This window comes from Ambystoma mexicanum, chromosome 1q, assembly GCF_040938575.1.
Source record: "Ambystoma mexicanum isolate Mex_15411 chromosome 1q, UKY_AmexF1_1, whole genome shotgun sequence".
Lineage (NCBI taxonomy): Eukaryota > Metazoa > Chordata > Amphibia > Caudata > Ambystomatidae > Ambystoma > Ambystoma mexicanum.
Window position 1 is genome coordinate 389,013,116 of NC_090922.1, and position 24,562 is coordinate 389,037,677.

The 24,562-nt window shown below is 51.0% G+C and overlaps 1 protein-coding gene across 8 annotated transcripts in view; it reads left to right on the plus strand.

The window, feature by feature from the left end:
* The window catches only part of CHD9 (chromodomain helicase DNA binding protein 9), a 3,201,601-nt gene that overhangs the window by 2,228,137 nt on the left and 948,902 nt on the right, over positions 1–24,562 (plus strand). For all 8 annotated transcript variants that reach the window (XM_069639531.1, XM_069639523.1, XM_069639522.1 and 5 more), the window contains 2 exons: positions 1,313–1,509; positions 7,762–7,961. In XM_069639531.1, coding sequence (XP_069495632.1) covers positions 1,313–1,509; positions 7,762–7,961 — 397 coding nt within the window. The remainder of the gene's footprint in view (positions 1–1,312; positions 1,510–7,761; positions 7,962–24,562) is intronic.

The window sequence follows — 24,562 nt, forward strand, 5'->3', positions numbered from 1 at the left end:
GTAAGCTCCTCCATGTGGAGATTCGGATGTCTACCCTCTTAAGGGCGATATACTTTATGTGGGCAACGTAATATGACTTAACTTATCCCATTGCGTAGTAGGGTGAGGATATATATATATATATATATATATTGTTAAATTACATTCTCACCGCCGTCTCAAGTGTTGCTGCTATACAATCTATTCTAACCATGTGAATCCATGAAAGATCCAATGCTGGAGAAGGGAGTAGTTTCTTACCTGTAACTCCATTTCTCCAGCATTGGTATCTTTCATGGATTCACATGCGCCCGCCAACCTCCCCGTATGTAATGTATGTGATAAATGTAACCCTTCCTACTTTGGAGGGGCCGAAATCTGAAGGAGAGCCGCGTGGGCGGGTCTCTTATACTAGCATGGCCTGCGGAGCATGCGTAGGCGGGTCCTAGAAGGACGTAGATGGGACACAAAAGCGTCGAAAGTTTTCCTTTGGAAAAGGCTATATATGTGTACCGAGGGGTCCCAGTCTGACGACGGGGAATATTCTAAGCATGTGAATCCATGAAAGATACCAATGCTGGAGAAATGGAGTTACAGGTAAGAAACTATTCCCTTATTTTGTATTCATTCTTCATCAATCAGAATGAGTCACTGACTAGAAGGAGCATTGTGAGTAGCATGTGCATGTCATACATGGATCCTATTACTGAGCTGCCCCTACCGACGCCTTAGTAAAAGATGTAATGAACAAAGGGTAATAATCTAGGCCAAGTACTAGATGGCAGATAATGCAAAGCATGTGACCATAAACGTCTACAAGTTGCAAATGTATAAAGGTAAGTAATGTTTCCCATTTATACTATATAAAGCAAATCATTAAACCAGGTTATTGTACATGCTTCACTAAACAATGTTTGACTTAAGACCGGGTGAAGAGTATCCATGTTATAACTATTTTGCAACTTAAAAGGCAAAATGAGTTGCCACATTTTGCCATGTGTTCTTGCCATGTGTTCTTACCCGAGCAATGTGGTGTTTAAAGAGTATCTAAATCCTTATGTGAAAAGTAAATTGGGCCGATGGCTAGAACCCTGATCTTATAGAAAAATTAACATACTAAACTTAAATAAAAGCACGTCCTAATTAAAATACATCCTGAAGTGTACCTACTTAACATGCCCATCTGATCCCTTTTATAATTTCACTGAGGGAATACATTCATTACCAGCCCTTACAATATTCTTGAATGCAACCGGTTGTTTCAGAGGCTCATTTTGTAATGTTTATCAATAAATTGTATACAAATGTCTGACATATTTTTCAAACCATGCAGAACAGCCTGGTTATTGACACACCAAGAGTTAGAAAGCAAACTCGTCCCTTCAGTGCCACAAAGGATGAACTGGCAGAGTTATCTGAAGCAGAGAGTGAAGGGGAAGATAAGCCAAAACTCCGCAGACCATATGATCGATCAAGTGGCTATGGAAGGACAGAATGTTTCAGAGTGGAGAAAAATCTGCTTGTTTATGGGTAAATGTTTTGATTTGTTGTACTGCTAATTAAAAGAAGTGTATTCTTATCAAGCTTTCTGTGCATCACTGTTTGTTGTATTATTCTAAAGTATGCACTATTAAAATACCTCTGAATGCAGATCAATGTGTTAATTGACACAAATATTTAGTATTGCTATCAGCAAGTGATCTTACATTTACTATAATTTAATTGGTCTCCTTTCATGCATTAAACACACTTCTGTCACGTACATAGCTGATCTTGGTTATTTCCGGAATAACTTTAAGCTTATTTGTGTATTCTTCCTAGCCATATGTCTGTAGGGAAAACCTTTAGAATGTACTAGATTTTGCATGTTGTGCAACTAGTTCTCGGTTGTCTGCCACAGGTAGCTAGCTGAAAGTGGGAAGCAAAGGAGGCTAAAACAAGGAAGTAGTTTTGAAGTAAGTAAAGTTTATGTACAGAACTAGTGAAAGACTGATTCTTCAAAAATAATTGTAGCAAAGAAAATCTCTCCTACAGTTTTGTTAGATTGGACTTGTCCTGACTCCATTCCAAAGTCCACTGGAATACCCACCACTTTGTGGGTTGCAGGTTCTTAGACCCCCTTCAGAGAGTCTGTAGTTAAGAGCCCTCCAGGGACAATACATCACAGGATTAACACATTTGTAGATTCTCCTACAGAAGCCAGAGACATAGGTGGATCCTCCCCGGCACTGCCCCCCCCCCCACCCCATAGGGTTTTTGGGACTGGCTTGCAGAGCTTTGTCAACTGAACTCCTGTCTTCTCTAGGGTCTGGTGCCTGCTGGTCCTACTACCACTGACATAACCTTCCTGTTTCTTGGTGGGGTTGCACCATTTCATACCTTTGGAGCCTGCAATGCACTGACAGAACCTCCCTGCTTTTGCTGGTTAGTAGTGGTGTCACTTACTCCCTCAACTGTCACTTCCCAATAGCCCTCTTGCTCACCAACCTCCTCTAAACACCTTCCTCCAGTTTTTTCTCACACTCTGACTGAACAAGTTGGCTTTTATGGTTTGGTCTTTGCTCTCGTTGGGTGGTGCTTCGGGACATGGATTGCACAGTATTAGTGTAGGCTGGGTTTGTCTGTTATTGTGCCCTGTTCCTTTGTCATGGGCGGAAAAGAAGATTTGTTGGGGTTTATATCAAGGCTTACTTCCATCCTGGATTCTAAAACTGGCATGGACATGTGTTGGAACTCCTTCCCCTGCCCTTTTGATTCCTGTTGATATTACCTGTTTTGTATACGGTCCTTTGGTCTCCCCAGTGTTTATATCCCAAGTCCTGAAATCCTCTCATAATAAGCATGGGAAGCTGTTTGGTCTTAAATGCTTTTCAGTGCTGCAATGGTAATTTCGTAATCTCTGTGAGGCTTGGTGGATTTTTATGTTAGTTTGTGTTCTACCTTGTGTGGGTAACACGAGTACGTTTCATTTTATTCACTTTCTTAAGTACAACTTTGTATGTTCAGGACTTCTATAGGTTACACTAGTCTGACTCATTTTCCCAATTAGTTCCTACTGCACATGTGCTACGAAAATTAATATTTAAACACACACTGGTATGTTTAGAATGTTGCAGCACAATCTTCATAAATGCAACAGCATTGATTCCTTCACCGAGTGTTTGGTCCGGCTAGGCGGTTGGAATAACTTTCTACGTAAAACAGTACTATGACCACAGGTACCCTCAGTGGGTTTGTACCCGTAACTCTTAACATGGTTGTCATTGGGTTTGTAATTGTGTAAGATTCTCTGACTGCACCCTACTGTACTGTGAGGACCCAGTAAGGCGGTCTCGGTATCCCACATATACCTCGTCCGGGTCCAGCCTCCACCAGTTTGGGGCAGACCCAGCCCCTTTGACCACCCCAGTGTCGTCCCCAAGGCTAGGCAGGGGACTTTGTCACAAGTCATATATGTTAGGGAGAATTCTCTGTTAAGGCTAATTTCCCAAACCTAGTGAGTCCCCCAGCAGCTTTGCTGGATTTTTGGGGTTTATTTTTTTCTCTCCTGCTAAGAGTGAAACTCTTTTACTCCCACTCTTAGACATGATTTGAGGTGTTCCTTTGACTTTGAATGTGTTTTATGGGCTATGTGGTCCTTTACCCCATAGGGCTTCATGTGTTTTTGGTATGTGGGTTACACAGCACTCTCAGTGCAGTAACCCAGGGGTGTCATAGTGACCCCCAAACATAGACTCTATACCCTGGGACTGACTACTGTCTCGCAGGGCATGTAAAGTCACCATTGGCTTTACTAGTCCCAAATTATGAACAGAAACCAGTACAAACCATCATATTGTGGACGTACTGGTCGGGGCAATTGTTCGAGGGGGCACGTCTCTGTCCCCCCTGATCGAGTTTTGGCTGGTGGCAGTGTATACTACTTTTTATATTCGACCGCAAATATTTTCCTATGGGATTTTCCCATTGTTCGAGGCTACCACTTTTTAATATAGCCTTGAACATACCGCCGGTTTATTAAATTAATATAAAATCACCGGTTGGTATTTTTGCCGAAACTCGGTTCCAAAATGGCGTTTGTGTTCGCTTCTGTGACTCCAACCCAAATCGGGCCCTTTGTTCCACTTTTTGGCGGGCTTCTCCACAGAAGCCTCCAAAAGTGGTGTCACTCTGTCTGGGTACCACAGGGGGTGTGGGAGGGGGTTTAGGCACCCTGGACTGAGTTGCCTTGGCAACTTAAGTCGCACTCTTGTGTGATTGGCCCAATTGCGGCTCACCACTTGGCATGTTTGATTGACAACTAGGCTGAATGAATGGGGGTTTGCTGCATAAAAGCAGGGCTTTGGGGACTGGAACTTCAGAAGTCGCCACAGGACCTAAAGAATCCGAAGAGGGAGAAGCTGAGCTGACCTGCAACGACGACACCACCGGTGGTGCCCTGCTGAACCGTCTCACCACTTTTCCCGACGACGGAGGGGATCTGCAGCCCGGAGAGTTTTCTTCCTTTGACTGGTGGGGATAACCAGTTTGCCCGTCTTTTCACCTTCTCGGATCATCTCGTGGCCTCCTTGCCTGTGCCAAGCACCCCGGCAACCGGGATACCACGGTTTTTCCACTACCGCGAATAAAAGGGTCATACCTTTTAACCGGAGAACTCCGCGGCTGGTTTCTTCCCTGGCAGTGCAACGACCTTCAGCTTTCCTCCAGGTTGAGACCATCTCTTCGTCTGGACAACGCCGTGACTTGCACTTGCTGCCAGGAACAACTGCCTCCGTTGGAGGATCCTCTCCACTTTGAAGGTACTGTGTCCGCCTGGCCTCCCTCGCAACGGTCTGTGTGGGGTGACTCTTAAAGCCTCCACTTACCACTTGGGCTGGCCCTAGGCTGGCTAACTGAACTTTTCTGAGCTGACTTAATTCTTTTCTGAACTCCCTGCAAGACTTTTCAAGACTTTTCAGCTGTGTGATCTTGGGCGCATTGGTACTCTGTTCTCTCTAAGAGGGACCCTGGCCTCTGAACTTTTTGCTCACAAGTAGACTTGACTTTCCTGCCTTGCTGGGTGCTTCTAAAGTATTGTGTTGTGTGTTTTTCCTAATTTCTGCATTTTTTCCCCTCCCTTTTTCTTAACTTATTGGAGTGCCATCTTGAGTTAAGCGCTCACCTCTGTCTGGAAATAAGTGGTGTTAACTAAGACTTGTCTAATAAGGAATAAGGGATGTACATCTCGTAATAGTGACTGTGTGTTGAATTTACTTACCTCTTTTTGTGCTAGTGTAAATTACAAGTGTGTCTTTAAATAAATAATTATATACTTATACACCAAAGCTCTGGTCAGTGTTTGCTTGTACTACTGTGTCTCTGTACCTATTGTGTATACTCTGCATACTGCCTAACCCATCTTAAGAGAAGTCTGACTGCTCAGCCACAGCTATCAGGTAAATCTGGGTGGTACAGACTGCTACCAATTGGGTTTACTGCCAACCACCTGTAGTCCTAAATCTTTTGCAGTGGTCCCTAAGGGAACTGCACAGGTTTCTGCCTAACAATATAACACTTAGATTTCTAGTTCTTTAAAACTTGTATCTCCCATCATAAATGATTTTGTGCACCAGTTTTTGTTCCCACTTTCTGACAATTGTTAGCTTTTCACTATGATTAGTTCCTTAATGTGAAAAGTAGATAAACGGAAGAAAGTATTTGGAAGCATTGAAAACCTGAATACATAATTGCATTACCGTAGGACATTCAAGAAACACGTGACTAGAGCTCCCAACCTCTCTCACTACTGTATATTTACAGCAATGCTCGCCATCCAGAAAATATTTTGCTATTTTAGAACACATCTATTGTTGTGTCAGCTGTAGACTAAGCATGGGTTTTATAGTCTGTATGGTAGATAATGCTTTATTCCTCACGTTTGTATTAATGGGTATATCTAATAAATTTTCTGGCTCTGATTGCTTTTTTCAAGAATATGTGTCTGAAGTTGTGAACAGCAGGCACGTTCAAATGTATGAGGACTTCAGTCTTTTAGGATGGCAATCTAAAATGTACTACATAAAAAATCATGATCAGTAAGACTGAGATTCTCCTTATCAGCACACCCGCTCCCTCCTTTCCTGACGCTCTTGGCCCCCCTCCTGCTCCTACCTGCGAGGCTAAAAACCTCAGGGTCATCTTCGACTCCACACTCTCCTCACATCTCAGACGCCTCTAAGAAGTTGCACTACCAGCTGCACCTCCTCATAGATATTCTACCTTTCCTTTCCTTCCCCCAGAAGCTCACTGTATCCAGAGCTCTGATTCTTTCTAGGCTGGCCTACTGCAACAGCCACTTTCTAAATCTGCCTGCATCTACTCTCCGCCCACTGCAACTCATCCAGAACAGGACTGCGAGACTTGTCCTTGGCCTCAAGCCCAGGGATCGTGTCTCTCCAGGACTGAAATCTCTGCACTGGCTCCCAGTGTCTGCGAGGATCAAGTTCAAAACCCTCTGCATTGTCCACAAGGCCTTCTGGGGCCTGGGGCCTCAATACCTTCAACTCTCTTCCTAACTATCTTCCCTCTCGAGCTCTTCACACATCCGCCTCCAACTCCCTTAGGGTCAGTCACTTCTCCAAGCAACAAGTGGGTGGTAGATCTCTTTCTGCGGCTGGAGCCTCCCTCTGGAACAGCTTCCCTGCCTCCCTGAAACTTGAGGAAAACCATCACTGGTTCCAGAAGCACCTCAAAACCTTTCTCTTTGCTTCTGCCTTTTCTCCTCCTCTCCCCTGCTGACCTCCTGGCTGAAACTGAATCTGCACTGGTTACCTGGCCACCCTCTGTTCTCGGGCCCAGGTCCTTCCCCCGCCAGTTCATGCACACCAGCACTGCCTGCCTGGCAACCCCTGCACTTGGGGACTGTTTCTGTATCCCTACAGTCCCACTACCAGCTCTTGACACCTGATGTCTGCACTTACCTTTGCACTTGCCACCTGTTGGTCGTTACTTTAACTTATTGTCATTATTTTGTGCCCATGTACTGCACTGTCCCTTCCACCCGCACTTCCCCCTTGCCCCATCCCATGCAATTGCGCGATCTGAATGACACCTGGCCTAGTAGGATCGCTGTCTGTCCTTCCTTTGTTCCCCTTCCGTTACCTCCTTGTGCCTTGAAACATTTGTGCATAGGCGCGTTCTAAATGGCATATCATATCATATGATATCTACAATGAGATGTTAAGATATTACTGAGACCGAAACAGTTTTTTAAGGTCAAGTAATTACGGACAACCTCTTGTGGCAGCCTCTGCAGGGCTTTTAATGGTTTGACGTTAGTGGATGGCCAAACTTCCCCAACTTGATACATTTCATATTTGTTCCATCTTTCAAAGAATTTGTGACACTTCAGTTAAAAGACTTCCATAAAGTGGCCAATATATGATGACTTGTTTTCATTGTTTTTCTTGTTTGTCTGAAAGTCCTAATACTAGTGACTGTTCTGGTTGTGGTTGATGCAGTATGAATGGGCTTTAAAGACAAAGCACAGTAACATTAAGCATTTGGTATCACTAATTTGAACTTCGCTTATTTCTTTCAACCAGTTGTTGGTCTATGTAATGGGTTCAATGGAAACATAAGTGCAGTAAATCATTTTTGTCACCTTTTGATTATCCCGATGGAGGTATTCTCATTGAAATAATGTGTTTTGCTGACTTGCTGAGCCTAGCATGAAGCTAAAGGCAGAGATCTCAGTTCCTCTTAATGGTTGCCTGCTGATTTACCTATCTGACTCTGATATAGGTGGGGCCGATGGAGAGAGATTCTGATCCATGGCCGTTTCAAGAGGCAACTTAATGAACAAGACGTGGAAATCATTTGTCGGGCACTGTTGGCATATTGCCTTGTCCACTACAGAGGGGATGAGAAGATCAAAAGCTTCATCTGGGATCTTATCACGCCAACAGAGGATGGCCAAACTCGAGAGCTACAAAACCACCTTGGTAAGTCAAACACTGATGGACTGATATATGAATGCATCAGTATGGTGTTGTATACTAGAATCTCGTAAACTGAAAAGCTTAAGTAATGAATATTGATTATTCCATCGATTTCAGAGAAACATAGATTGCTGATTTTGGAGTTGCTTTGAGAGGAAGCCTTCAAGGAATTGAGGAACTGTGCAGTCTTTTACAGAGTCTGTGGAGAAGTCTGGAAGTTGCCATATCATTTTAGGGTGACTTTTCAGAGTGATGTATAAGTCTGTAATCTAAGTTTCCAGGACCCACAATGCAACAGGAATCAAATACCATACTCGTATGTCCCGTCCACTATCCTACATCCTTGTCACTATCCTACATCCTTGTGGGAGTCCTCCAACATGGGGACGGTACTGGAACCTTTGGCAGCAAAAAATTGAACTTCCCCTTTGAATTTAGTATAGCACGCGGGCACGGCCTCGGGCGTGGGAAGGCCCCGCCCTCCGGCGCCTCACCTCCAGTATTTTTTTCCACACAGCGGTGTGGGACCTGGCAGCCAGCGCAGAGACTATTTTTTTTAGCTCTCCTCTTACTCCCCTTCTATTTTTAAATTCATATTTCACTTCCCTTCGGCGCCTAGCCTCCCCCAGCGCATGTTGACTGCATGAGGTTTCACAAGGTGTGCCTCATGCAACCCTTTGTTCCCAGCCTCAGACCCCCACGCACTCTGTCTTGAGTGTCTGGTGCCCGACCCCCCAGGGACTCATGTTCGGTCTGCAGCGCTCTGTCATAGGACATTGAAGAATCATTTGTCGCGGTGAAGGGAGATCTTCCACACTTCTCTGCCCCACCTTAAGGATTTTGTCTCCAGGAACTCTAGTCAAGACAAGGTAGGCCCTCTGTTCAATATGGCTCCACAGCATTGCAACTCCTTCCACGCGGTTCCCCCGGATTGGGGTTCCTCGGATTCAAGTTCTGACAGGCCTCTAAGGCATGCCGAAGGGCACAGGGGTTCTTCCGCGTAGTCCGCGGACAGACCTGAGGCCTTCCAGGCTACTGTTCCCAAACCAAGGGGCTCAGGGGCCCTACCAGGCTCGTCCTCTTCTTCTACCCCAGGGGGTAAGGAATCGTCAAGTGCCACCTCTAAGAGTCTGTCCTCGGCTACATCCAGCACGGCTACTGGCACAGGTGCCGAGTGCTCCCAGCCTACTGGAGCTCGCTCCAAGGTCGTGAATCGGGGCTTTCGACTACCAGCCGGCCGGCTGAGGGCTCAGCGCCTACCAAAGGGATCTCTGAGGTCGACGCTTCTGCTTTGAGTACAAGACCCAAGCTGTATCCTTCCATGTCTGAGGCCTCTTTTTGCTCAGGCCCTTCACGCCCTCCCACCCAGGCCGTGGCACACGGCTTCAAAATGGCAGAGCGGCACCTGCCAGTCAGGGTGCCATCTTGAATCCGCCTGAATGCCCGCCAATGCTTTCGCTCATCAAATGGGCTTTGCAGAATGATCCCAACCCCTTCCCTCTGGAAGCAGCAGCGGATCCTACAGTGCTGGTTTTGGGTGGTCTCAGGGCTACATCTACCCATCACATATGGCTACACGCACCATGCATTTGTATTTGTATTTGTGTTTGTTTATTTATAACGCGCAGACCATCAGGCCCGGGGACATCAGGGAGCAATTTGTACAGGGTTGCAAGAAAAGAACATACAGGCAGATAGATTACAATAAAAGTATACCAATACAACATAATAACAATCTTACTAATTACATATATTACAGATGGTACAGTGTCCCTAGGCTCCGCAGAGGAAGTGTCCCTGAGGTAGTTGGGAAGGTAGCAGACCGGAAATCGTGCTGGGGAACAGGCGGGCTGAGTAAGTGGGAGAGATGTCTAACACAACTATTGCTGGTCAAAGAGCCAAGATTTGGTTTTATTCTTGAAGGTGTTGAAGGAGTCTTCAGCTCTGATGGCGGCGGGGAGGGTGTTCCACAGTTTGGAGGCTAGGACAGGGAAGCTAGTGCCTCCCGCTTTTTGGAGCTTAAACCTAGGGATAGTAAGGCAGTGAGTCTGAGCAGTTCTTAGTGGACGGGCAGTGGAGTGGCGCGAAAGCCGACTGCAGAGATAGATCGGAGCCTTGTTGGCTAGGCATTTGTGCGTGAGGGCAAGCGTTTTTAGGGAAATTCTCTGCTTCACGGGTAACCACTTTAGGCTAGTTCTGGCTTCTGAGATGTGGTGGTTACGAGGGATGTTCAGGGCCGCTCGAATTGCATTGTTCTGGGTGGTTTGGAGTTTGGATAGGTTTTCTTGGCTGGTGCCTAAGTATAGAGCACTGCAGTAATCTATTGTTGCCATGATAAGTGTTCTCGCTAGTGTGACGCTATTGTGGGTGGTGAGGAATGGTCTGCAGGCTGAAATGAGTTTGCACGTGTAGGCAGAGGTGGACCTGACTGTATTAGTTTGTCTTGACAAGGATAAGGTGGAATCCAGGTAAAAGCCTAGTGTTTTAGTGTCTTTCGAGACTTGTATGTAGTTGCCGTCTATGATGAATGACTGATAGGAAGGCTCAAGTTTGCTCAGGCGTTGTGATGTACCCAGGATAAGTAGCTCCGTCTTATCGTTGTTCAGACATAGCTGGTGCTGGGCCATCCAGGCTTGGATGACCAGGTAGGCGCCTTGGTGCTTTGACCAGGAGCGTAGGCACAGTGCCTCGGAGGGCCAGGCCCTTAGGGATCAGACGGCTTGTGAGGACCACTTCAAGCGGTTCCTCCTCTTCATGCGTTCCCCTCAGATGAAGGGGCTCCTGAAGGACATTGTGAAGGAGGTCATCCCAAAGGTGGCGCCGCCTCGGCCCCCTCCTCTGGGTACTCCTCCGGTTCCTCCTGCGGTCCCAGTGCTGGCCCCTCCTCTGGTTCCAGCCCCACCGGTTGTTCTGACCCCCCACCTCCTGCTGTACTACCAGCACCTTCCCCTCAACAGCTTTTGGACCTGTCTGCATTTCCAGACCTGGGGTGGTACTCCACCAGGAACCTGTGTCCCAGGGCCTGGATTCCCCACAGTCGGTAAAAAAAGTCAGGACAATTAACCCTCGGCTTCCATCAAGGCCTTTCCTGACCACCTTCTGGGCCTGGCGGAGTTCTTGGGGGTCCTTCTTCCAGAGGAAGACCCCCATAAGTCGTTAGTGCTGGCAGAGGTCTTTGGCACACCACAATCCGGTCTGGCATTGCCCTACAGAAGGATGTCCTGCAGGTGGGGCGGAAGGTCTGGGAGAAGCCATGGGCCAACATCCAGATGAACAAGATGTTGGACAGCAGGTTTAGGTTGATGGACGGGGAGGCAATCCTCCTGGTTTCCCACCCGGAACCCGATTCCTCTGTGGTGGAGCAGCGGCTTCATATGCTGAACCACCGTCTTCGTCATCTTCCTCCATGGGAGCCGCCTCCAGTTGCTTCTCCAAGGAGGACAAGGTCCTTGGTAAAGCGCGATTACTCCATCTCAGGACTGCATCGGCGGCAGGCCAACGCGGATGCCCTCTTGGCCGCAGCTAACCAGAAGCTGTGGTGGGAGCTCTGGGAATTTCTGCCTGACCTTCCTTCAGATAAGCAAACCTCCTTCAAGGCCGGCCTGCCGGATTCCCGGGCCATTGCGCAGGACCTCATGGAATCTTCGGTCGCCCACATCGATACAGCCAGCAGATGGCTGTGCCTTTGGCTCAAGATGATAAGGACGGCGTGGATGCATGCCACAAAGTTCATCTGATGTGGGGGGCTGTTTGTGTTTGTTCCAGGACACCTGGAAGCGTCTTTTCTCCAGCATGGGGTCTGGCATGGATTCACATGCTCATGAATATTCCCCGTCGTCAGGCTGGGAATCCTCGGTAAAGAAAAATCAGTATCAGTTTCGTTTCTGATCTGTCTTTCATAGTAGTAACCAATCACTGATCTCTGCGTCATACTGACCACAGCCAATGACTACCATCTCCCTAAGCCCCGCCTCTGGCAGCCATCTTCAGATTTTTACCGCACGTTCAAGTGTTGGGATCCTCGTGCTATTGCTCTCGAGCGTTAGTGCTTTTTTCGCGCTTTTTGTTAGGAAAATGTTCTCTTTTTCGGTCAAAAGAGCCTCAAGCTCCACCGTTTCTTTATCCGATCAACGGGGACCCGTGTCGGATTCTTCTACGCCCCTCAAGGGTGAAGATTTCGTCGAGCCACGCTTTTGGAGGACTCCAGAAGTTTCTCAGGCCCTTCTCGAGCATGGCCCAGGAGAAGAGAAGCTCGACGCCCAGAAAGCTGTTCAGGGTCTTCCCTGGATGCCAGCTTCAGAATGTCTTTAAGGAGGACGAACACTCCCTTTGCCTTTACTGCCTGCATGAAGACAAGACACACGTGGAGAAGGACTGTGCGTTTTGCGGCAATATGTCGGAGCGGACCATGAAGGACCGCCATCAGCGTCTCGCCAACTGGCTGGAAGGAAAGAGCCCGTCAGGCGAGAAGAAGAAGTCCGAGCGGTCTTCTAAGTCCTTTGAGGGTGCCCCGGCGATGGGGGGTCCAACAGAAGGCCAAGCACCGCAAGTCCGCTGGCACCGGGAGCGCCGAACGGTAGGGCTCTACGGGCGCCAGGCAGGGCGCATCCTCCCCAGCGCCATCAACCACGAGCCAACGCTCTGGCTCGGGTAAGAGGAAGGCCGAGCACCCGGCGAAGCTCCTGGAGAGACCCCGGTCGTGCTCGAAGGCCCCATCGGAGGGGGAGCGAGGTGGTGACCCTCCCCGCAAGGAGAAGGCGGTGAGCGCACCTAAGGTGGTGAAAGCCTTGATTCATCCGGCCAAGGCCTCTATCGAGACAGTTGCGGCGGCCCTGGCTCAGCCTGTGGCGGCTACACCAGTGGTGGCGACCTCGGGGCCCAGAATCTCCCTGCCACCGCGGAGGGAGTCCTCTTTCATGCCCATCGACAGGACCCCCGTGAAACCTCCGACGGAGAAGAAAAAGGGGGGGCAGGAGGTCGTCGTGGATTCGGCCTCAACCTCTGAGGAGGAGCTGATCGAAGTCTTAGGCCACGGCGCTGGCGTGGAAGAAGACCATCCTGTCGGGAGGGACCCCGACGTGGGAGACGACGAGAACGTCGAGGGTGCCGACGGGGCTCCTGATCGCCCGTCGGAACCCCCTCAACCAATGCAAGACAACTCGGCGGCCATTTTGTTGGCTATACAGTCCTTATGCTCGGGGATAAGGACGAGACTGCCGTGACCACCAACGGAGGAACCTCTCCCCACGGGGGACCCGGAGCCAGGCCCTTCTGGGAGCCCTCCTCTTAAGAGAAGAAGGATTCATCCTCCACCTCCTTTTCAACCATCGCGCCCTGCTCAGCCCTCCTCCCCGTCCACGGCACGTGGGGATGATACGGGGACTGACACGGCCGTGACGGGTACAGACGAGGTTTACAACGAGGATCTCCCGTCCTCACCTCCCACCCGGGCTTCCCCGCCCGACGAGATTTGATCGTTTCACGCCATGATCGCCAGGGCATCCAAGCTTTTCCAGCTCTGCCCGGAAGAGAAGAAGGAATGTTTCCTTTATCAATGGCGCGAGACCAAGAGGAAGACGGTCCTCGCTGCACCTGTACTGGACGATATCTGGGATGAGGGGCTCTCCCTCCTCAAGAACCCATCCACAACGCCGGCTAGAAGGGATCGGTACGAGAAGAAGTACCGGGTCCCGGACGCAGCCCCCTTGTGCCTTCGGGCACAGCCGACCCCGGACTCGGTCGTCTCCGCGGCGGCCAGGAAGAAAGCGGGGGGGGGGGGGCGCGGCCTCTATGTCAACCTCCCCGCCGGAAGGCGAGGGAAAGAAATTGGACACGATGGGACGCAGAGTCATCTCATCGGCAGCGACGACGATTAAGGCTGCCAACGCCTTGGCTATCGTAGCCCGCTACGACAGGGAGTTGTGGTACAAACTCGCCCCCCTGCTGGACTTCCTACCAGACGACAAGAGGGCAGAGGCCCTAGAGATCTTGCAGGAAGGAGAAGTGGCGTCGGACCACGCCATTACGATAGCGACGGACATCGCTGACACTGGATTTCGCCAGCTGGGCAACAGCGTGTGCCTTAGGCGGCGTGGATGGCTCAAGGCTACTGACTTCCGTCAGGACGTGCAGACCAGAGTCTTGGACATGCCGTTCGACGGGAGCAACCTGTTTGTGAAAACAGTGGACGATTCTCTACAAGCCATCAAGGCGGACACAGAGATGGCCCGGGCTCTTGGTGTTCTCCAGCAACGACGGCCGCCCTTTCGGAGCGGCGGAGGCAAACAGGGTGCCTCCAAAGGTTCCAGCGGCGGATTTTCCACCTATTGTCAAGCGGCCCGTTCGTCGTCACAGGAAGCCTACAGGGGACGAGGCAAGTCGGGCGGACCCCGCCGTCGTCGCCAAGGAGGACAAGGCGGCAAAGCCTCGTCGAAGCAGGACTGAACCGGCCGTGGGGTCGGGCCCCCACCGAAGCACCCCGGTGGGAGGCCGGCTGGCGAGCTTCTTCAGCGTGTGGGAGTCCATCTCCACCGACCGTTGGGTGCTGGACGCCCTGGCTCAGGGTCACGCGCTCGAGTTTCTAAAGAGGTGCCCGCGCGTCCCCCCTGTGGCCAGGAAGGAACATCACGTCCCTCAACTTCTCCTGGAGGTAAGGGCGATGCTCAGGAAGGGCGCCATCGAGCTCGTCCCAAAGAGGCTTTAGGGCTCCGGAGTTTACTCAAGATACTTCCTCGTGAAGAAGAAGACGGGAGGATGGCGTCCCATCCTGGACCTACGACGACTGAACAAATTCATCAAGGCACAGAAGTTCCGGATGGTCACCCTCCAACACATCCTGGGTCAACTGGAGGAGGGCGATTTCCTATTGTCGTTGGATTTGGAGGATGCCTACTTCCATATCCCCATCCTAAAGGCACAAAAAGGTTTCTCAGATTCGTGGTCCAAGGGCGTCACTACCAGTGCCTCGCACCGGTGGCAGCGCGGCTGCGCCTAGAGGGGATCCACGTCTACCCCTACCTGGACGACTGGCTCATCCGAGCAAAGACGAAGGAGCTCGCCGTAGAGCACACGGCAAGGACCGTCCAACTACTCACGGACCTGGGATTCTCCATAAACTACGCCAAGTCCCACCTGGTGCCCGCGCAAGACGCACTGTTTCTGGGAGCGAAGCTCGACACAGTGTCGCTTCTGGCCTCTCCATCGGAGGAAAGGACGAGGGCCATCTTGGGCAAGGTGCAGCGTATGCTGGTTGCGGACGCGGCCAGGGTGAGGTTCATCAAGTCCCTCCTCGGAATGATGTCTTCTTGCATTTATCTCATCCGCCTGTGCAGGCTCCGGATGCGCCCGTTGCAGGAGTTCCTGGACGCGCGCTGGATCCAGATGACGGGCAGCTTCAAGGAGAGGATCACACTCGACGAGAGTTTCCGACGAGCGGTCCGGTGGTGGGGCACCCGCGCGCATCTGACGGCGGGTATGGACTTCCAGACCCCGGGCCACCAGAAGACAGTGACCACGGATGCCTCCCCGGAGGGGTGGGGAGCGCACACCGAAAACCTGCACGCGAGGGGTCTTTGGCTGCCGGCGGAGAGGTCCCTCCATATCAACGTCCTGGAACTCCGTGCAGTGTTTTGGGCCCTCGGGTCCTTTCTTCCGTCCCTCAAGGGCAAGGTGGTGAGGATCTTCACCGACAACACCACCACCATGTTTTACATCAGGAAGCAGGGCGGTACCAGATCCCCAGCCCTGTCCAAGGAGGCACAGGATCTGTGGCATTGGGCCGTCGCCCAAGGGATGTTTCTGGTGCCGTTTCATCTGGCAGGAATAAAAAAAACCATCGCCGACTCGCTCAGCAGAGAGCTGCGCTCGTGCCACGAGTGGGAACTACGACAGGATCTAGTGGACCGCCTCTTCCGACGGTGGGGCACACCCCAGATCGACCTGTTCGCGATGGCGACGAACTCCAAGTGCCGGAGGTTCGCCAGCAGGTTTCCCCAGCCGAGGAGCATGGGCGATGCTTTCTCGTTCCCCTGGGAGGGCCTGTTCCTATATGCGTTCCCTCCATTGCCGGCTCATCAACCAGCTCAAGAGGTCACGGTGCAGGATGATCCTCGTCGCACCTGCGTGGCCGAGGCAGATATGGTTCCCAGACCTTCTGGACTTGTCAGCGTCCCCGTCAATCAAACTGCCAGTGGACGCGGATCTTCTCTCCAGGGAAGGAGGCGCCATCCTCCATCACGACCCGAAGTCGCTAAACTTGCAGGCCTGGCTCCTGCAGCACTAGAGTTTGGAGGTTACGACATACCGGCCGACTGCAGAGAGGTTCTTGCAAAGGCCAGGGCGTCCTCAACTCTTAAATGCTACGGACACAAATGGAATAGGTTCTCTGTCTGGTGCCACGCACAGAAGATTAACCCTCTACGGATTACGGCTCCCCAAGTACTGCCGTACCTGCTGACGCTGGCCAAGGCTGGACTGGCGCACACTTCCATCAAGATTCATCTTGCTGCGATCACCCGATACACCAGAACCACGGGACGGTCGTCTTTGTGGTCTCATCGTCTGGTGAAAGAATTCATGAAGGGACTGTTCAGATCGTTCCCGCTGGTGAAGGCCCCGGCCCCGGCGTGGGAGCTCAACGTGGTGCTGACCAAGCTCATGGGACCTCCGTTCGAGCCTCTGCACTCGGCTCCGTTGAAGTTCTTGTCGTGGAAAACAGCGTTTCTTGTGGCCATCACCTCCGCACGACGGGTGGGAGAGATCCAGGCCCTTTCCTGCAAGCCCCCGTACTTGACTTTTCACGACACAAGGGTAGTGCTCAGGACACACCCCTCCTTCATGCCCAAGGTGCCGTCGGACTTCTACCTCAACGAACCCTTGGTGTTGCCTGTTTTCTTCCCGTCGCCTTTGTCGCCGGCTGAAAGGACTTTGCACTCGCTGGATGTGGCTAGAGGGCTGAAGTTGTACGTGGACCGCACAGTGTTTTCGGAAGACGTCACAACTTTTTGTGAACTTTGGACCTGTCAATCAGGGGAAGGCTCTCTCGAAGGCTTCCATTTCCAGATGGCTCTCCGGCTGTATCATGTACTGCCATCGGTTGGCAAACCGACCGCTGCCTGGCCGTCCGAGAGCCCATTCCACCAGAGCGATCGCAGCTACCACGGCGTTCCTATCTGGTGTGCCCTTGCTGGACATCTGCAGGGGTGCTACGTGGAGGTCGACGCACACCTTCACGAAATTTACTGCGTCGATCGGGATTCCAGGGAGGAGTCCAGGGTCGGCCAAGCAGTGCTGCGCAACCTGTTCGCCTAAGGTGAGCCTGGTGAGGAGGTAAGAATTGCTTAATGTTGAGTTTTGATGTAATGCTTAATGTTGAGCCTTTGACACCTCCCGTGGTTGTGCATGTGTGTACTGCTATGTATTCTTTTATTCATGAGCATGTGAATCTATGCCAGACCCTATGCTGGAGAAGGAACAAGTTACTTACCTGTAACTGTTGTTCTCCAGCATGGGTCTGGCATGGATTCACATGCGAACCCTCCCGCCTACCCCTCTGTGGCTCTTCACTTCGTCATACTGCCTCTTCACGTGCTACCAAATCTGAAGATGGCTGCCAGAGGCGGGGCTTAGGGAGATGGCAGTCATTGGCTGTGATCAGTATGACGCAGAGATCAGTGATTGGTTACTACTACGAAAGACAGATCAGAAACGAAACTGATACTGATTTTTCTTTAGCGAGGATTCCCAGCCTGACGACGGGGAATATTCATGAGCATGTGAATCCATGCCAGACCCATGCTGGAGAACTACAGTTACAGGTAAGTAACTTGTTCCTTCAGCAACCTGTGGACTCTATCCGTAGTCTCCAAAGGCTTCAGTCTTCCTTTTCCTCTGCCTCTCCATCCTCTTCTCTTGGTCAGATCGGGTGCCCCGCTCTTTTTACGGTAGGTCCTTTTTCGCTCTCGGAGATGCAGGTGATGGAACCGGATCCTCTTGTAGACAGGGGCTTTGGTTACTATTCCAGGATTTTTGCGCTACCCAAGAATCGCAAGGCTGGTCGGAGGGTAGTCCTAGACCTGTCATTTCTTTTTTGTTTTTGTTTTGTTAAGTAATTGAAGGAAATAGCTAGGTTGACTATGCCATGCGCGTGAGTGTGTGCGCTGAGACAATCGTATTCCAGGGTGCGCAATAACGTGATCATCTATTACCTTAATTTAGACGGTTGTATACGTTTTGGCCGTGGCACAATTGTTTGCGGCCGAATTTACTGTGGTCAATGCAGCCACAATGCCAATTTTGATGTGTCCAAAACCACCCTTATTAAAAAAAAAAAAAACACCCCGTACTTACCTTTTCAACATTCGGGCACGTTGTGACCCTGCTGCGTCAGATCTGTCCCTCCTACGCGGGTCGGATCTGATGCCGCAGGGTCCGATTCTTTTTTTTGTCTTTTTTTTTGTCCCCCGCCTCTGGAAACTGGGCCACTCATGCTGAATTCGGTCAGTTGTACCATTTGGTCATTTAGAAAAAAACAATTTGGGTACATTTAGACGGCTGACTGGGTTCGCCGCATTGGGAGACCATAAGAGGTCAGAAGCTGCGTTGCGGTTGGCAGAGGGAGTTGGAGGTGAGGAATCCAGGCAGTATCAGTAGCATTCAGTTATTGGTGCTCGGTGAGCGCAGAGCCATGGAGGTGGCAGTGAACTATGTTGACAGGATTTGTTTTCCCTCTGTCATTTATAAATCTGTCTTTACCACTGGAGCATTTTAAGATAATTACTCCTGCACACATAGTCTCTGTGTGCAGGGGACTGGATGTGTTCCCTGGACCTAAAGGACGCACACCTGCATGTACCCATGTATCAACCGCATCAAAAGTTTCTGCTGTTCAGAGTTATGTCATACCGCTACAAGTACAAGGTGCTGCCCTTGAGCCTGAACTCGGCCCCTATGTCTACACAAATTTGTTGAATGTAGTGGCGGACCATTATCTATACCCTTTCCTGGATGACTGGCTGGTGAGGGCAGGGCCACCCTAAGGGGTGGTGCACTCCTGCCAGACACCCTTGTTCAGCTGGGGTTTTCCCCTCAACCGGAGGAAGTCGCAGTTATGCCTGTCTCAGGAACTAGTCTTCCTAGGGGCACGCTCGAACACTACCGTTCAGCGGGTGTTCCCCACGCCTGAGATGCTAATGTCTCTCCGCAAGACAGTGGGGCACTTTCTGGCCACCTCGGTATGGTGGTTCCAGCCCATGCTGGGCTTGATGGCCTCCTGTGTGCTGACTTTGCAACACGCCCATCTCAAGATGAGGCGCCTCCAGCTCCACCTGGTGACCAACTGGGATCAGGAGACTGGGTATCGGACAGGATCCCAATACCACCGCTCCTTTTGCCCGATCTTTGCTGATGGATGGCAATGTTTCAGTGGAAGCCCCCTTTACCTGACCGGAGCCTACCCTGTGGTAATAATGGACTCCTCTCTTTGGGGTTGGAGGGCTACTCTGGAGGGGTATGCGATTCATGGAGCATGGTCCAGGACGAAAGCCTTGTTGCATATCGATCTGCTCGAGCTCAGGGCTGTGGGTCAAGGCGTTTTTGCCCCTAATCAGGGACAAGTCGGTTCTGGTCAGAACGGACAATTATACTATAGTGTTTTACCTGAAGAAGCAGGGTGCACCAGTTTCACCATCAACCTACATCCCCACCCCTCTGCATTGAGACATTTTGGTTCGATCTGGGAATGGGCCTTTACAGAGAGGTTTTGGATTTCTGCTCTCCACCTGCCGGGGGACAGCAGTGCAGAGATGGAGTCGCTTAGGGGTCAACACCTATGAGTGGGAGTTGCACAACGACTCCTTGTTGTCCTTGTTCCAGCGTTGGGGGTTGTTAAGATGGATTTCTGAGCTCTGTCCTGGAGGGGCAGAGGTTCAGAAGGCCAACCTAGTTTCTTGGAACAGGGTAACCTCTGGACAAGCCAGACCCATCAGGGTAGCTATGGCAGGCGGTCAAGACTAAGTCTCAGGAGGGGTGAGGGTGACTGAAGGACCTCAATGAGCACACAGAACAAGGACGGTGTCCAGTCAACTCGTCGAAAAAAAACTGGTCGACTGCAATTTGGTCGACGCAATTTGGTCGAAAACGATTTCGTCGAAATTTTTTTTTTATTTATAAATTTATTTTTTGGGTTTTCGTTTTGTTAAAAAATGGGTTTTTAGAGAAAAAAAGGGGGTTGGGGGGGGGGGACCCCCCCCAAAAAAAAAAAAAAAAAAGGGTTAAAATAGAAAAAAAAAAAATTCGACGAAATGGTTTTCGACCAATTTGATTCGACCATTTGTCTGGTCGACCAATTTTTTTCGACGAATTCACTGGCAACCAACAAGGACACTTACAAATTACTCCAGACAGGGGTTATATCAAAAATATAGTCACATTTATTACAAGGTGTTTGTAACATAGACCATACCGAAAGAATCACAGTAACACTAAGTAAACCAACACAACACTATCAATACAATGTATATACAAGATCATTGGGGTCTAAAGTGTAAAATGCACAAAATATGTCAACAACCTAGATGGGAAGGAAACAGGCAGTGCAGATAGTCTTTAGGCCCAGTTTCACATCGACAATTCACCTAACTAAAAGGCAGTCCAAGCCCTAAGAAGAGAGGAGCCTTGTGCTCAATAGTACATGCAATGCAAACACGCGGTTGTTCCATTGGGCAGAACAGGCTCTCTTAAGGGGTCTCTAGCAGCTCGGGAAGGTGGATGAGGCAATGCAGACCAAGTTCCCACTATTCAAGAAGGACCTCCACTTGAAGGCAGAGGCAGTTTGAGAGTTTGGGATGGAGTCCCTATTTTGCAATAGCAGTGGAAAGGAGAGGGACTCTCAGGGGCCACTTGTGTGTTAAAATGGGCCCTTGTGCCAGGGGCCTCCGGTTGGGGTATTGAGTACTCACCGTTTCCTGATGCAAGCGGACCCAAACTTCGACAGGTCAGTCTACTTCACTTGCAGGTTCGAATGCGGCAAAAAGGACGTCTCGGCACCTTTTCGTTCCTGAGATACAGCAATGATTCCCAAACAGGACAGTGGTGATTTCTCTGCTCCGGGTGGATGAATCGACCCAGTTTCACTGCAGCAGGCTTCAGGGACAAGAGAAGTGCAGCGTCCTTGCAAAGGTTGTTGCCGTGGCAGGGCAACACGGTAACTACGTTTACTCCGGTCCTGCCGCACTCGTCTCGCTTCAGACCTGGGAACACCAAGTGTACGAAATTCGGTGTGAGGGTTCCCATGGACACAGAGCTAGCAGTAAACCAAGTTTCGAGGGCCTCCTCGAAACAACAGTGGTGACAGAGCAAAGCAACTATGTAAGCTGGTCAGTCCACTGGTTGGCCCAAGCACACTTCCGAGAAAGCTTACTTGCAGGGTTTGATGAAGGTGGCGAGCATAGTTGGTCCCACTATTCCAATGGGTCGCAGTGGGCTCAGGGTGCCAAACCTTCCAGCGGGTCACCAGCGGTTCTTCGACTCAGCTTCGCAGGATACTTGGATCCTATCCTTTGTTCAGTGAGAACTCGGAGATTGACATGGTAGTGGTGTTTTCAACCTCCTCTTACCCAAAGTTCCCTTCGCGCCAAAATGGAGAGGACGCAATGGGAGATTTGCTTACAAACACACACTCCATACGTGGACTAATCACAGACCACGGTGGTCCCAGTCATTCAGGGCACTCCAGACTCTGGCACCCAGGATGTGTATTGGAACCAGATGTTCCAGCCCACATCCCAGAGGCACACACACAAGGCATGCAGAAGCCAGCGAAAGCGTTGGGATTCACAGGAAAGTGCATGACCAAATAAGGACTGACCCGGGTCGACTCCACCTGGGGAAGGTGAAGGGGTAAGATGGCCAAAGAACCTCGTGGCATGGCCATTTTGGAGCCAGGCCACCTATTTGTGCCAAATACGGTTAACATGGCAGGAAAGGGTTAAAAATAATGCGAAAAAATAGCTGCCACCAGTCCTGTCCATGATACATCTGCACAGTTCATAAAAAGTCCAGCGAGAGTATCTAGGGCCTTTGGAAATGACTATAGATCAAGGGTGCCGTATGGTAAGATACATTGCACACTTGTTACATGTTGCACACAAGCTGCAATTTGAGGAAAGGACTAAGGGAAACAAAGTCTCCCAGTACTGACTGTCTTATGGGCATGTCGGTTTCCCCATAAAAAGTGAGCGAAAGCCCAGAGGAGTGCAGCTGAAGGCTGTGCTTCTCTGGCAAAGTCAGTCAATGGCGTCTAAACAGCAGCAAAATGTTTGGGCGTTGACACATGGAGGGAAAATTACATACAATTATGAAATCTTTCCTAACAGGGGTTCACAAACCTGGACTTGTTCGCATGTCCCCTGAATGCCATTTGCCCCCAGTTTGCCTCATGGGTAGGTCGGGGGTCACTGGGAGACGCGTACCAGATCTGCTGGCACGGCCACAGGTGTTAGGCGTTCCCTCCCACTCCTCTGCTCCAGCGGACCCTCCACAAGTTCCGGGCTTCCGTGGGCTTCTGCCTCATCCTGGTTGCCCCCCACTGGCCTTTGAGACCCTGGTTTTCAGATCTGCTGCAGTTGTGCTCCAAGGGTCCCGACTGTCTTCCGATCCCCAGCAGGGGCTCCCTGACTGGGCAGTGGAACATCCAGACCACTGCAAACTGGCCCTGGTGGCCTGGTGAGTGATCAACTGAGGCTTCAGCATGCTCAATTTTCAGAAGACAACTGGGACATCACTCAGCAGGCTAGGAGGCCTTCAACTCTGTCCCAGAATAAAAGCAAATGGACTTGGTACCTTACGTCCTGTCCCCTTTCCTCCATACTTCATGGCCGTCCCTTCCTAGGGACGGGAGACTGAACCTTTTTCACCAGAAAAAACCTTCTCCTCCCCCCACCCCCTTTTAAATTTAGAGGTGCACAGAGGTGCGGCACTGCGAGCATGTGCTGCCCTGACTACGCCCTCCGGCGCCACACCTCAGTCCCCTTTTCTGCGTCGACAGGAACGGGACGATTTCACCAGCGCACCTGGGTTTGGCTTCGGACATGTAATACCATGCGCTCTTCCCGGGATACTTTCTTACGTTTTTTTGTCATCCTCTGGCGCCACGCTCCTCCCCTGCGCATGTCGACTTCAGCGGGCTTCAGCAGGTGTCCAGTCTGCGAGGGGCTCTTCCCTACATCCGATCCCCATCCCTTTTGGTTCTGCTGCCTTGGCCCCGACCACGGATGGGAAGGTTGTACCACGTGTGACACACTTTCCTTGCATGCCCTGAAGAATAGATTGGCTAAGTGGAGGGAGCTCTTTGAGAGGTCGCCTCCAGAGGACCTGAAGGACTTCGTCAAACATCGATCAAGGCCCAACGTAGGGCCGCTCTTTTCAAATGCACCCTGCAAGGCAGACTACTTTCCTAGGAAGCGCCGAGTGGGAGGAACCTTTCAGATTCTCATACCAGCACGAATACCAAGGCTAATTCATCTACCGGCTGCCAGGCCGAGGGGTCTGTAGACCATCCCGAAGATAGTGCTGAGGGACCGGAAGGTCCTTTTACCGGGTGTGCACCCGAGAGTCTACGCCCTTGTGCCGGCATTATGGCCGAAGGGGTGCCTACACGCAGCACTACCGGCGAATTAGCCCGAGGGCGACAGGCCTCATGCTCCACCGTCAAGAGTCCTGGAGGAGGCTGGGCCCAGTGAGCTAAGCGCCAAAGAAGATGGCTGCTATTGCGATTCCTCAACGAGCAACGGTGCAGTTGGGTGAACGAGTTACAAGGTGGGACTGGGGTCAACCAGGTGCATGGCCTACAGTTTATTCATTGACAGCGCAGGGTAGGTTTCCCCCTGCAACCTAGACAGTATACGCACCGGCTCCAGCAGCCGTCAGAGATCCTGTCAATGTCACCTGCCACCCCACCGGCCTGTGAGGACAGATTTGTTGAAAAGTTCTTCACCCTTGTGAAATCTCCTCAGATGTGGGCCATCCTCAGGGATGCTATCAGGGACATGCTTCCTCCGGCCCTGCAGGCCCCTTTGCAGCCATCTATGTCCACGCCGGCTCCTTCGATTCCAGCTCCCCTGCCCCTCACAGTTCAGGCGGCTCCATACCAGCCTCCAGCTCTGGTCTCCACACCCCAGCCGTCGGTGCTCAGCACTCCTCCTCCTTCACCGGACCAGCCGAACGCTCAGGCAGACACAGACGAGAAAGAAGACCCTGACACATCATCTTCACCCAAGTCCTTCCACGAACGACTTGCAGGTCTGGCGGAGACCTGGGCCTTCCTAAATCCAAAGACAAGCAGTGAGAGGAGCTCGCCGAGGTCCTCTGCCCCGTCCTATGCCCCTCAGCTAGGACGGGGTTCCCGATGCAAAAGGATGTTGTCGCCTTGGCCTAAAAAGGTGTGGCTCAACCCCCACTCGGTCCAGCTGGTGAACCGACGCCTGGACGCCAAATACAGACAAATGGAGGGGAATACAGTCTTGCTGTCAGCACACCCTTAACCACACTCTTCCGTGATTGCTGCAGCGTCACTCTAGTCAAAGCCTCAGTCGTCCTCGGTGCTGCTA